We start from the raw sequence: 14,196 nt of genomic DNA, 5'->3' as shown, positions 1-14,196 counted from the left end.
AAAAGATAAAGAGATAACAACAAAAGAAAAGGTGCAAGGTAGCGGCAAGAACCCCCCCCCCCAAAAAAAAGGCTTATACAGGTCTTCTTCCTATATTACGCAGAATTCACAAGTTAAATTAAAAATAAGCAAACACAGCTTATTTTTACCTCAGTGTCAGCATTATTTCATCCTTTACAGCTTCTACTAATCAAGACTTTTCCTCCTAATACCTGAAACACTAAAAACTAAGACTAAAACTAAATAAAAACTAAATTAAAACAACTTAATCACTTGTTAAACTCACTAAAACTAAACTGAATTGCAGATAAAATCAGCTTAGTTTCAGTTTTCTTTTAATTTTTTTCAATTTTTACTGTATCAGTTTGACTTGTACAGCTTCTACTAATCAAGGCTTTTCCTCCTAATACCTGAAACACTAAAAACTAAGACTAAAACTATATAAAAACTAAATTAAAACTACTTAATCACTTGTTAAACTAACTAAAACTAAACTGAAATTTAAAAAAAAAGCAAACTTGAAAAACTAAATAAAAATAAAAACTAATAATGAACATTTAAAAACTATAATAACAACCCTGGTTTACAGAGAGAAGTATGGAAAAGTTCAGTTTCCATACTTCTACCAGTATAAAAGCACTTATGCATCCAAAATATGAGATTTGAGTCACAGCGTTAGGTCTCATCTGATACTAACGGTGAGATGATGCTAACGGTGAACTGATGCTAACGGTAAAATGGAGGGCCGTTCAGTATTTTGGGCTTACAGGGTTTGAACGTCAACAATCACTGTTGTTCATTGTGTGTATTATTGCATGTAATGTACCTTGAAGACACTTTATCTGAGCAGGGAGTGTTTGTTTCACTATTGTTGGAGCAAGGCTAGCAGTTTCCCTCTGTTTGTTTTTTTTTTTAGCATTTGTGCTAAGCTAAGGGTAAACATGCCTTTCTTCCACAAAGATGATTTTTGTACAGCACACACACACACAAACACACACACACACACACACACACACACACACACAAACACAAACACACACACTCACATTTTTTTTATGATGTTGGATGTTAAACATGATCAAATATCCAAAAACACAAAGGTGAATGTATGTAAACCTGCTCTCGATATTTTGTTTGTGAATTTACCTCTACGTCGCCATAGTGATGATGTCAGATAGTTTTGCACATGCCTACAAAAAAGGGCCATCTGCTCTCTAGCCTTCGACGCTAAGGTGTTGCTCTGTGTTTTTTTTTTTTTTTTTTTAGTTTCTACGTTAACCAATCGCATATTTCGGATCTGATTTGGCTCCAATATTACCCCTTTTCCACCGAGCTGGTGCTGGTTCGGAGCCAGAGCCTGACTAAGAGCCGGTTCTTTGCTTTTCAACCGCCAAAGCTCCAGCTCCAGCCCCGAGCCTCAGAACGGGAGCCAGAGCAAGCACCAACTCTTTGCTGGTCTAAAGCAAGAACTGATTATGTCAGCGGGCTGGGGGCGGGGCTAATGTTTATTAGCTGGCTAGCGGGGTTAATGTTCATTAGCTGACTAGCGTAGCATTTACAGAGGGTTAAAGATTTGTTGATTGAAGGTACTATTTTTATTTTATTTTTTTTTGCCAGAGCTGTCGTCTTCTTCTTCTTCTTCTTTTTCTTCTTCTGCTTCTTCTTCATTTCCGGCAGGCTAGATGCCTTGCGCCATGTTGCTGCCTCTCACTGGTGAATCATGGAAGTGCTTCAAAGGCGCGTTCTGGCTACATTATACAGTAACGTAATCGCGTGGCTCCTTGCCGGTGGAATAGCAACACGTTCGTAAGAGGTGCTTGGATTAGCACCAACTGAGCACTGGCTCTAGCACTAGCTCCGAACCAGCACTGGCTCCAGTTCGGTGGAAAAGTGTATGTGTGGATTTATTTGAGAAGCTTCCATTTGGAGTAAATACGGAGAAAAAGAAGTGAAATCCTGCTACTTAGAGTTAGTTCACGTAACCTCCAAAGCTGGAGGAAGCTTCCTGAAGCCGACCAATCAAAACAGAGTGGGCTCATTAGGAGGAGGGTGGTGGGGGGGGGGGGGGGGGGGGGGGAGACAGGAGCCAAAAACGGCCTGTTAATAGACAGAGGCTGAACTAAAGAGCCAATTTAAGATAAATAAGGAGTTTTTTTATTGTAAATCATGCAAAAGTATTCCAATAGAGCCCAAGAATATAAATATAAACTTAGAAATGTGCAGAACTTGTGTCTACTCTCTTGTTTAATATAAACTAGTTAACATAGATTAAATCCCTGTAGTATTAATATGAACTCTACTGTAGCCGATACTGTTTAAAAATAAACTACTGTAATGGCTTTAGATTATACTACTGTAGATGATGATGACTAGCATGTTGAATATATAAATTCACACAAATGTAGTAGAAAGATTGGAGGTGTATATTTGTGGTTTCAAAGATTATAAGTATATTAATGAGTAAAATCAGGAGGCACAGACAATTTGGGTTTTTTTTCTCTTTTTCAGGGCTGGAGAATGAGCTTAAATATAAATGTTTCTTTTTATTATATAACTGGATGATTTCATTTAATTTTAAGCAGCGACCAAAAATCTTTTAATACCTTTTTAAAAGGGGAATTTAAGTGATTTCCTCCCAAATCCTCAAAAGAAAACCAACGATTCCAGCTGAGAGAGAAACCAGACGGATTATTTGTTTTATGGTGTTTCTGCATGAAGACTCACTTTGCTGTAAACTGACTGAATGTGATTTAATATTTCAGGTGTATTTACAAACACTCGGCGAGCACACAGATATGTTTATTGTACAAAAGTCAAGAACCACTGAGAATGTATTTCTGCAATAATTTCTCTGAGTAATAAAAAGCTTTTATGTGTCATTGTTTTGTGTGCTTTTTTTTGCCTACTTTATGTAGCATTAATATTCAACTTTTAATTATGGATAAACAAGATATTTTATATGTGTTCACAACCTATGATGATTTATTTTGGGATCTGCAAACATCACATGAAAAAACAAACTGATTTGATGATAGATGACACTCAAATATCTCTATCTCTATCTTTTCTTTAGTGTGAGATGTTTGTGTTATAAAGTTATTAAATGTGAAATTAAGTTTATGGTTTAAGTTTTATTTTCTGACCAAGCACTTTAAGAAGCACAATCAAAAGCTTTGCATTTTATTTTAAAATGCCATCTTTATTTGATATAAGAAAATAAAGATTATATCACTCTTTTTCAGTGTAAATACTAATAAATGAATTTTACTGTATTTATGTGACAGTCTATAATCTAGCCACTAGACACAGATGCTAATGTAACTTCGATGCTACTTCAAGGTCCTGAAAAATAACACGGACATTATGACGTTCAGGCCCAAATTGGACCTCACTGAATTTTTATTGAGTTGAATAACCCTGACTTATACTTTTAAAGGTTCATTCCACACAAATACTACTTTTGTCGATCTACTTTTAAAGGTTAATTAACAGAAACAAGGAAGGAAGGAAGGAATGGAGTAAGGATGAAAAGAAGAGGGGATTTAGGAGAGAAGGAATGAAAGGAAGCTAGGAAAGGAGTAAGGAGGGAGGGAGGAAAGGAGGAAGGATGAAAAGAGGACGGAATTTAGGAGAGAAGGAAGGAAGGAAGGAAAGGAGTAAGGAGGGAGGGAGGAAAGGAGTAAGGATGAAAAGAGGAAGGAATTTAGGAGAGAGGGAAGGAAGGAAGGAGTAAGGAGGGAGGGAGGAAAGGTTGAAGGAAGGAAGGAAGGAAGGAAGGAAAGGAGTAAGGAGGGAGGGAGGAAAGGTTGAAGGAAGAAAGGAGGGAGAGGGAGGGAAGGAAGGAGGAAAGGAGGGAGGGAGGAAGGATGGAAGGAGGAGGGAGCAAAAAAGGTAGGGTGCAGGGGATGAAGGAAGGAAAAATTAAAGAAAGAAGGAAGGAAGGAAAGAAGGAACAGTCAAAAGAGAGATGGGGTCAATTTGACCCGCGAGGACGACAGGAGGGTTAAAGGTATTGTAGAGTCTGACAGCGGTAGAATTAAAGACCTACTAAAAACTGTATGTATGTTTTATTGTTTTAAAGCACTTTGAGCTACATGCCTTATATTAAAGGTGCTCTAAAAATAAAGTTTATTATTATTATTATTATTATTATATTATAAAATTTAATATATTATTATTAATTATATTATGTGACTGTTTTAAAGGTTAATTCCTTAAAGTGTAATGACCTCCTCCGGCCTGCAGGTGTCGCAGCATCTTCAGCGCGCGCGTCTCTCGAACTTCCGTGTGTTGATTAAAGCTTCCACCGGAAGTGTGCTTGTCCTCTTCTACCAGGCCGATCCAACATGGTGGGTACTTTATTCACGACTACCTCTACTATCTAACACAATCCTGCTGTTTTAACGCCGTTATCACCCCGGTAACTCCACCACCGGTGACCGGACTCTCTCTAACATCCAATAATCACAGTATTGATCATGGATGACGTCAGGGAAAGGTTTAATTTAGGATATTTTGATGCTAACTGAGGAGACTGAGAGACGCTGAATGAACCGTTTATTATTAAGCGTGTATTATTAATATTAACGTGGTTTAATTTAAAGGGAGCCGTATGATAATAGGGATATGTTATATATTTGATTAAGAGTTGTTAAAATGGGTTAAATTATTGATTTAATAGGAGTTAGCAGGAGTTAGCCACCAAATGCTAATCAGTGCAGAGAGAGACTGCAGGTAAAACCCTGCAAGCATGTCTCAGTGAGTATAAGCATGTGTGTGTGTTTAAAATGCTGTATCATGCCTCCTGTTCATACTGACTATTAGAAAATCCCTTTATAGTGTATTTATATGTAGTGGAAGTGATGGAGGAGCAAAATCTGTGCTAAAAATGTCTTTAAAAGTTAATTTGAAGCTAAAAGGAAGCTTCATATTAAGTAGATATGTTTCTATGTTACAGTGTTTTTAGTGTCAAAGTCCCTCTTTTTGTTACTGTACTTCCACCACAGCTCATCAGAGAAAACACTAAGAGGGAATTTGATTTAATTGTTTAATTGTTAGTAAGAGCCACCCTGTATCGAAAGTGATCATGGCGTCCTCGTCGCCAGGTCATTGATAGTACAGGAAAATTAAAATCTGCGAGCCTTTCCCGTGTTTGAAGGAGAATCTGTTCCTATCAAACCCTGGCGCTCTCAAACACTTCTAGATCTATCTAACAAATCTCATGTTGCATAGTGTTAGCCTGACAGTGAACTAAGCTACTAATGAATATAAAGTGTCCATAGCTGCACCTGAGGAGAGTTTAGTTACTTTAGTTTGCTTAAAAAAGGCTCCAAAGACTGAGAAACATAACTACCTCTCTGTAAAGGCACACCCCTGCTGTGCTGTAGAGCTTTTTGTTTTTCTCTAAAGAGAGAGAGACTGCAGGTTAAATCCTGCAAGCATGTCTCAGTGAGTATATGCATGCTCAACAGGAAACACTAAGAGGGAATCTGATGCTAAAAAGACTGTAAATGTGTCAGATATCACTTGATATGACTAACTCACACTGTTACCATAGTAACTATAATAACTATAGTAACTCACACTGCTGAAGCTGATCGGAGACTTTATAATGCACTAAATTTAAGATTTCCATTGAAAGCACGTTTTGAAGGAGATCTTTTAATAGTCAGTATGAACAGGAGGAATGATTACAGAGAGGAAAACCTGACTGCTGCTTTAATATGCACCTTTAAAAATTGTGAATTTACCCTTTAAAATAGTCAGCTGAATTCAAATTGCACGTTTTTAATTTGGTGTTAAGAGATACAGAACTAATTCAGTAATGTTAAATGATCCATATACTGTCCTGACTCTACAGTTCACACATTAGAGACTCACTTAAAATGTAAAATCAGTGTGAGTTTATCCTGTTTATGTAGAATAGGAGCTTCTTTAATGGTCAATTTTAAACTAATGTTGGCTTTACGGCAGGACTCAGATTGATTTAAAAGTATTGAAAAAACAAAAAAAACAGACCTCATGGCAGCCAAAGCTGATCATTTAAGGTGATTAAACAACAATAAACGCACTTTCTAACACAATCTAGCTTCTAACCCCTTCCTTACATGACTCTTCTGAATGAATAACTTTGATTTTGTGTCTTTTAGGGACGAGTCAGGACCAAGACGGTGAAAAAGGCCGCCAGGGTCATCATCGAGAAATACTACACCCGGCTGGGCAACGACTTCCACACCAACAAGCGGGTGTGTGAGGAGATCGCCATCATCCCCAGCAAGAAGCTCCGTAACAAGATCGCCGGGTGAGTTCATCAGATAGAGGACAATTTATTTATTATTATTATAATTGTTAATAAGAGCCACCCTGTATCGAAAGTGATCATGGCGTCCTCGTCGTCAGGTCATTGATAGTACAGGAAAATGAAAACCTTGCAAGCCTTTCCCGTGTTTGAAGGAGAATCTGTTCCTATCAAACCCTGGCGCTCTCAAACACTTAAGACTACTAACAAGTAGGCTTTACGCAGATCTGATCGGCCGATATTTAGCATTTCATGTAATTAGTGAGATCGGCTGTAATGTCTTAATTCACCGGTTCGATGACGTCATGTTGAAACTTTCTGCAGATGCTCCTGTTGCATAGATTACAGATGGCTTGTTTTATTGGAGGGAGGAAGAAGGGAAGGAGGGAAGAAGAAGGGAAGGAGGTAGGAAGAAGGAAAGGAGGGAGGAAGAAGGAAGGAAGGAAAGGAGGGAGGAAGAAGAAAGGAGGGAAGGAAGAAGGTAGGGGGGAGGAAATAAAGAGGAAAGGAGGAAGGGAGGAAAAGAAGAAAGGAAGGAAAGGATGAAGAAGGAAGGAAGGATAGATTGCAGATGGCTTGTGTTTTATCGGAGGAAGGAGGTAAGGAAGGAAGGAGGGAGGGATGAAGGAAGAAGGTAGGGGGGAGGAAAGAAAGAGAAGGAGGAAGGGAGGAAAAGAAGGAAGGAAGGAGAGAAGGAAGGATAGATAGATTGCAGATGGCTTGTGTTTTATCGGAGGGAGGAAGGAAGAAAGGAGGGAGGGATGAAGGAGGGAAGGAAGAAGGTAGGGGGGAGGAAAGAAAGAGACAAGGAGGAGAGGAAGAAGGAAGGAAGGAAGGAAGGATAGATTGCAGATGGCTTGTGTTTTATCTGTCTCATTTACTCTGAAGAAGTTCCACACTACCGACATGTTGGTTTGAATCAGTTAGTTTTGAGCCCTGTCACAATGTGATGAACAATAAAGTTTTTTGAATCTGGAATCATGAGCTGTCAGATTCAAACAAACATGTGGGTGTTGTGGGCAGACAGATGAAACACAAGCTATTTAACAATCTGTGCAACACTAAAGAACCTCGTCGCATCTGCAAAATGTTTCAACTCCACAAATGTACCTGGAGGGAACACGAGGAGGAGCATGACGAGTTTAAGAGACGGAGCGTGGACAAAGAAGACGTGATCGGTTTATTTAAACCAAGGGTGTCAAACATGCGGCCCGTGGGCCAGAACCGGCCCGCCGAGGGGTCCAATCCGGCCCACTTTCCTTCCTGTCTTTTCCTTCCTACCTTCCTTTATCCTTTCTTTGTTCCTTCCTTCCTTCCTTCCTTTTATCCTTTCTTCGTTCCTTCCTTTCTTTCTTCCATCTGTCTTTCCTCCCTTTCTTCCTTCTGTCCTTCCTCCCTTTCTTCCTTCTGTCCTTCCATCCATGTGTCCTTCCTCCCTTTCTTCCTTCTGTCCTTCCATCCATGTGTCCTTCCTCCCTTTCTTCCTTCTGTCCTTCCATCTGTCTTTCCTACCTTTCTACCCTCCTTCCTTTTGCCTGTCTTTCTTTCCTTCCCTTCTTATTTCCTTCCTTCCTTCCTTCTTTCCCTCCATCTTTTTAATGATCCGGCCCACATGAGATCAAATTGGTCTGTATGTGGCCCTTGAATGAAAATGAGTTTGACACCTCTGATTTAAACTCACTGATCGGTGATCGGCCCCAAAGATCCTGATCGTGTAAAGCCTACTAACAAGTGTGTGTGTGTGTGTGTGTCTCTTATTGTCCTAAAATGATTAAAAACACATCAGCGAGCCACACAGCTGCACCTGAGTAGAGTTTAGTTTGCTAACCCTTGGCTCCAAAGAGTAAAAACAACATAATAATCTCTCTTTGAATGCAGATAGAGGAGACATTTTAATCACTTACAATCTAATATCGTCACATCACACTCCCCTACTGTGCTGTGGAGCTTTTTGTGTTTCTCCTAAAATTGTTAGAAACACATCAGTGAGCCACACAGCTGCATTTAGGGGAGAGTTTAAGTTGCTTTAGTTTGTTTTAGAAACGGCTCCAAAAAGTAGAAAAACCAGCATCAAGTTTTCACTCAGGAGTCAGAAAGAAGCCGCTGTGCATCAGGAAGTTTCTCTTGACAGTAAAAAAATAAATAAATCACCTTTTTCTTAAATATTTGGGGCTGCTTGTATTAATCAGACTCTGATCCAGACATTGTTAGTTCCTCAGATCAAACTAGTAGCCAACCTCATGTCTCGTTCTTCTTCTTCACACACACACACACACACACAAACAAATATACTTAAATACTTTCCAGCTGATGGATTCCTCATGTTAACCAAAGTTGATTTACAATGCGGTATTTTAAACCCACATTTTAATGAGTTTACTAACGATCTCTGCAGAAGGAGATGTAGCTTTAAAACCCGGAGATGTTTCACTCGCATGTTTCTTGTTCTCGAAACGGCTCCAACAAGTGTTACTCTCTAAAGTGTTTGTGTCAGAAAGAAGCAAACATGCATGAAGTCGTGCCTCTCTCGACAGTAAACGATCACTTTTATAAAAAAATCATTTTGGGATCTCTGTATAAATTAGACTCTGATCCAAACATTGTAAGTTTCTCACGTGTTTAGTATAAAGACTTGCTGCCTCGTGCTCACTCAGCAGCCGCTTCCTGACTCGGAAATACTAAAATATTTAGTCTTTTGGAGCCGTTTTCTAAACTATATGTAACCAGCATTGTTAGCAGCATTGAGTGAAGCATCTTCTTTCATAGATCTTTGTTTCTTGAGAGTTTTTAGTAACTTTAAATTGTTTAGAAACGGCTCCGAAGCGTCCGTGCATCAGGAAGTGTTGCTCATGGTGGTAAAAAAAAAAAAATCACCTTTTTCTTTCTTCCACGCTGGCCGCATTAATCAGACTTATTTCATATATAATAATTAACAACACACATTTACATATTAACTCACACACTCACGGGTTATATAACATTCACTTGAGTATAATACTGAACATTTACACACAAGTATATTTAGTCTTTTGTTTAGAAACGGCTCCAAAGGCTAAAAACGGCGTCGAGTTTTCACTGTAAAGCATTTCAGTGTCCGTGCATCAGGAAGTGTTTCTAATGGTGGCTTTCTTCTACGCTGGCTGCATTATTCAGACTTATTTCATACATAATAATTAACAACACACATTTACATATTTACTCACACACTCACTGTTTAACGTATTCATTTGAGTATAATACTGAACATTCACACATCAGTATATTTAGTCTTTTGGAGCCGATCTAAAACAATCTCTAAAGTAACCAGCTTTGTTACAGAGTGGAGCATCTTCTCTCATAGATGATCTTTGTTTGTTAAGAGATTAGTAACTTGCATTTATTTAGAAGCGTGCATCAGGAAGTGTTTCGTTTTCCTTTCCTCCACGCTGGCCGCATTAATCAGACTTATTTCATGCCTCATATTCAGCAACACATATTTACTCAAACACACACACACACACACACACACACACACTCACTCACTGCTTATAACATTCACTTGAGTATAATACCGAGCGTTCACACGGTAGATTAACACATGATCCAGACATAGTAAGTTATTCAGATGTTTAGTACAAAGTCTCGACTCACTGATGCAGAAACACTAGTTTGTAAGTATATTTAGTGTTTTGGAGCCTTTTCCTTGTCACAGAGTGGAGCATCTTCTCTTATAAATGATCTTTGTTTCTTTCGGCTCCAAAGACTAAAAACAGCGTCGAGTATTTGTGTGTCTCCGTGCATCAGGAAGTGTTTCTAATGGGGTTTTTTTTTTTCCCTCTCCACGCTGGCCGCATTAATCAGACATTTACTATCACATTACTGTCCAACACACATAATCACCTGACTAAATACCTAAATATCTAACATTCAGCATATAAGACTGATCTCAGATGTTTGGTATGTAGTTAAGACTTTGTGATACGCAGCACAACAAACTTAACAGACCTGCGTCCTCGTTGTCCTCGTGTCATGAAGAGATCTGACTAATAGTTTTTTAATAGTATTTAGTGTTTTGGAGCCTTTTCTAAACAATCTAAAGCTGTGGTGTTAAACATATACAGCCCTTACAATGAATACTATCCTCTTAAAAACACAATACATGCATATATTATTAAAATATTATTTATTTAAAACATTCATATATTGCACATTGTATAGAAATAGTGTCAATCAGCAGGTTTTGTGCAAAATAATCTGAAATTAAACAAACAAAATAGACATAATGTTAAATTGCACTAATATTTCTTAAGTAAATGGATGGTTTATTATAGTAAAGTTAATATATATACGTTATATATTTGTAGGTTATTTAATGGTCAAACTGGGCTGTGTGTGTGTGTGGCTCTTCAATTAAAATAAGAGTGAAGCGTCTTCTCTTGTAGAGGATCTTTGTGTTTATGTACAGACAAAGTTTCGTTATGACATCGAGCCGTCGCTGCAGCTGCTGCCGCCGTCGAGCTCTTTAGTGTCATTTTTAAACATCTGAAAGTGACGCTGAAGTTTTATCTAATGAGCCGTCGTAGAGTTACACACAGGCAGCACTTTAATTATAATGGTGCTGTTAACCTTCCTGTCGTCCTCCCGGGTCAAATGGACCCCGTCTGTTTTGACTGTTCCTTCTTTCCTTTCCTTCCTTCCTTCTTTCCTCTGTCCTTCTTTCCTCCCTGCCCCTTCCTTCCTTCATTTCCTTTCTCCCTCCCTCCCTCCTACCTTCCTTCATTCCTCCTTCCTTCCTTCGTCCCTTCCTTCTTTCCTCTGTCCTTCTTTCCTCCCTGCCCCTTCCTTCCTTTCCTTTCTCCCTCCCTCCTACCTTCCTTCCTTCGTCCCTTCCTTCTTTCCTCTGTCTTTCTTTCCTTACTTCCTCCCTTCCTCTTTTCTTATCTCCCTCCTTCCTTCCTTCTTTCCTCCCTCCCTCCATCCTATTTTCCTTCCTTCTTTCCTCTTTCCTTCTTTCCTCTGTCCTTCTTTCCTTACTTCCTCCTTTCCTCTTTTCCTTTCCTCCCTTCCTTCCATCCCACCTCCCTCCCTCCCTCCCTTCCATCCTACCTTCCTTTCCATCCTTCCTCCCTTCACTGGAGGACAACAGGAGGGTTAAATAAAACCTACCTCCATCGTCTCTTTTCTTTTTCCTAAGTTTCTAAATGTTTCTAACCTCCAGTGTTTTCCGTCTCTCTGCAGGTATGTGACGCATCTGATGAAGCGGATCCAGAGAGGTCCAGTCAGAGGCATCTCCATCAAACTGCAGGAGGAGGAGAGAGAGAGGAGGGATAACTACGTCCCAGAGGTCAGTGAACGCATCACGCTGTTATACATTATAACACTTCTTATTGAATACAGTAATACATGTGAATATTCTGGTGTTCAATAATCAGATGTGTTTTAATTTGCTCATTTCTGCAGCTGGAGTTTGTTGCTATGGTTACATGTCTGAAGTTGTTTAGTTTGGTTTCTTGTCTGTTTCTGCTGTCGTTAAACATCTTTATCGTCACATCAAAGCAGCAGCAGGATAAATTATTTGATTTTTTTTAATAGTTTAGCATCTTTTTTATGAAGCTGTGTGACGACAGATGATGTAATGCTGATTAATTATTCACATGGCAGCAGAGAAAATAAGATAATCAACTGATCTGAGTTTGTTTTTAGAGCTGAAACTACTTTGAATTAAATAAAGTAATAATAATAATACACACCATGAAACAGGATAATATGCACAAAAACACAATTAACTTTTTAAACAACCTGCACCAGTGAATTCATGCATATATACATGTTTTATACCCTTTTTTAATAAGGGAGACACAATTCATAAAATCCCAAAATATGAAATTTAAAGTTATTTGTGGGAATGTTTTACTTTACTAGTAACATCAGAGTAAATAAAAATAATAATTTAACATGTTGTTTTCCTGTGTGTTAAAATAAGGGAACAGGGATTTAAAGTGTTCAGGTTTGACTTTTGTCTGCTTGTTTTTAATGTTTTCATGTGTTGAAAGGTAACATTACGTTAACCTGCTGGAGAAATAATCAATAATACTACTACTAGAGGATGAGGTCATTATTTAAACGTGTGCTGCAGTAAAGTGATTCAAATGAAGCTGGAATCACTTAATTTATATATTTTATTTTATTTGTTTTGTTTCCTCTTCCCTGTATCGAAAGTGATCATGGCGTCCTCGTCGTCAGGTCATTGATAGTACAGGAAAATGAAAACCTTGCGAGCCTTTCCCGTGTTTGAAGGAGAATCTGTTCCTATCAAACCCTGGCGCTCTCAAACACTTAAGACTTATCCAACAAATCTCATGTTGCATAGTGTTAACCTGACAGTGAACTAAGCTACTAACTAGTATAGTGTGTGTATCCTAAACTTTACACCTCTGTTATTGTCCTAAAATGATTAAAAACACATCAGCGAGCCACATAGCTGCACCTGAGGAGAGTTTAGTTTGCTTAGAAACGGCTCCAAAGACTAAAAACAAGATAGTAATCTCTGTAAAGGAAGATAGTGGAGACATTTTTAATCGTTCTCAGACTAATATTGTCACATCACACACCCCTGATGTGCTGTTTTCTCCTAAAGAGAGAGAGAGACACTGAGAAGCATGTCTCAGTGAGTATATGCATGCTCAACAGGAAACACTAAGAGGGAATCTGAGCTTTTCCCGTGTTTGAAGGACAATAACTTCTTCCTTTTTGAACCCTGATGCTCTCAGACAGACTTCATATACCTGATAAACCTGCTGCTGCTGCATGCTGTTATGTTCACTTTGTTTAATTATCTTTTATTTTGAGGCCTGTTTTTAACTTTTATCTTAAAAAGACAAAACAAAAGTAAAATGAGAGAGTAAGCAATGAGACTAAACTAAGGTTAAAAAAAGACAAATAAAATGAATGAGTTATGTAATTGAATACTTGAGTTAAGAATTAAAACAAAGAAACAGGAAGTGCATTTAATTACCAAACACTCTTCTCTTAATGTTTTAATGAAGGATGTTTTTTATTTTATTTGAATTGCATCATATAGATTAATGGAGCAGCTCGTTAAGATCTGCAGCTTAACGAGCTTTAAATTAGTGACCTGAGTCAAGCCTTTGGTTTCAGACAAAAATGTGTTCACTTTAAAATCACATTTTATTTGTAGTTTTAATGTTAATTAAAAAGTTGTAATGAACCTAAATGTTCCTCTGCTGTCAGAAAACAGTCTCATCTCCTCTGTTTGTGTTTTACCTGTACAGGTTTCCGCTCTGGACCAGGAGCTGATTGAAGTTGACCCAGACACCAAGGAGATGCTGAAGCTGCTGGTAAGTTTCTCTCCAACAGATTTATTCACCTCACAGCCTTTAAATACCAGTTATAACTTCATTAATACATGTAGAAACAAATGTACTCTTCAAACCAACAGAGACTGACTCAATAACAAGTTTCCTCACATAAGAACCCTTTGTAGGTCCCATTTAACTTTTAGCTCAATCTTTACCACTATGAGGTATGTAATGTACAGACAGGCCATCAGATTGGTCTATGGTTGCTATAGATACAGGCTGTTCTATGGTTGCTATAGATACAGGGTGTTCTATGGTTGCTATAGATACAGGGTGTTCTATGGTTGCTATAGATACAGGGTGTTCTATGGTTGCTATAGATACAGACTGTTCTATGGTTGCTGTAGATACAGGTTCTATGGTTGCTATAGATACAGACTGTTCTATGGTTGCTATAGATACAGACTGTTCTATGGTTGCTATAGATACAGGCTGTTCTATGGTTGCTATAGATACAGGCTGTTCTATGGTTGCTATAGATACAGGCTGTTCTATGGTTGCTGTAGATACAGGCTGTTCTATGGTTGCTGTAGATACGGG

The 14,196-nt window shown here is 38.4% G+C and overlaps 1 protein-coding gene and 3 non-coding genes across 5 annotated transcripts in view; all 4 read left to right on the top strand.

Annotated features, from left to right (window-relative positions):
• Window positions 1-4,302: 4,302 nt before the first annotated feature.
• LOC128358610 (40S ribosomal protein S17) overlaps window positions 4,303-14,196 on the top strand; it is a 554,334-nt gene continuing 544,440 nt past the window's right edge. For both annotated transcript variants that reach the window (XM_053318947.1, XM_053318946.1), the window contains exons 1-4: window positions 4,303-4,349; window positions 6,150-6,301; window positions 11,516-11,621; window positions 13,570-13,635. In XM_053318947.1, coding sequence (XP_053174922.1) covers window positions 4,347-4,349; window positions 6,150-6,301; window positions 11,516-11,621; window positions 13,570-13,635 — 327 coding nt within the window. In that variant the 5' untranslated portion in view covers window positions 4,303-4,346. The remainder of the gene's footprint in view (window positions 4,350-6,149; window positions 6,302-11,515; window positions 11,622-13,569; window positions 13,636-14,196) is intronic.
• Window positions 5,068-5,196, top strand: LOC128359570 (small nucleolar RNA SNORA71). The gene has a single exon (XR_008321445.1). It is a non-coding gene; the product is annotated as a small nucleolar RNA SNORA71 (small nucleolar RNA).
• Window positions 6,362-6,491, top strand: LOC128359573 (small nucleolar RNA SNORA71). The gene has a single exon (XR_008321448.1). It is a non-coding gene; the product is annotated as a small nucleolar RNA SNORA71 (small nucleolar RNA).
• On the top strand, window positions 12,483-12,612 carry LOC128359572 (small nucleolar RNA SNORA71). The gene has a single exon (XR_008321447.1). It is a non-coding gene; the product is annotated as a small nucleolar RNA SNORA71 (small nucleolar RNA).

The sequence above is a fragment of the Scomber japonicus genome, chromosome 5 (genome assembly GCF_027409825.1).
Source record: "Scomber japonicus isolate fScoJap1 chromosome 5, fScoJap1.pri, whole genome shotgun sequence".
NCBI lineage: Eukaryota > Metazoa > Chordata > Actinopteri > Scombriformes > Scombridae > Scomber > Scomber japonicus.
Note: the sequence above shows the minus strand (reverse complement) of the source record. Positions and strands in the feature narration are given on the sequence as shown.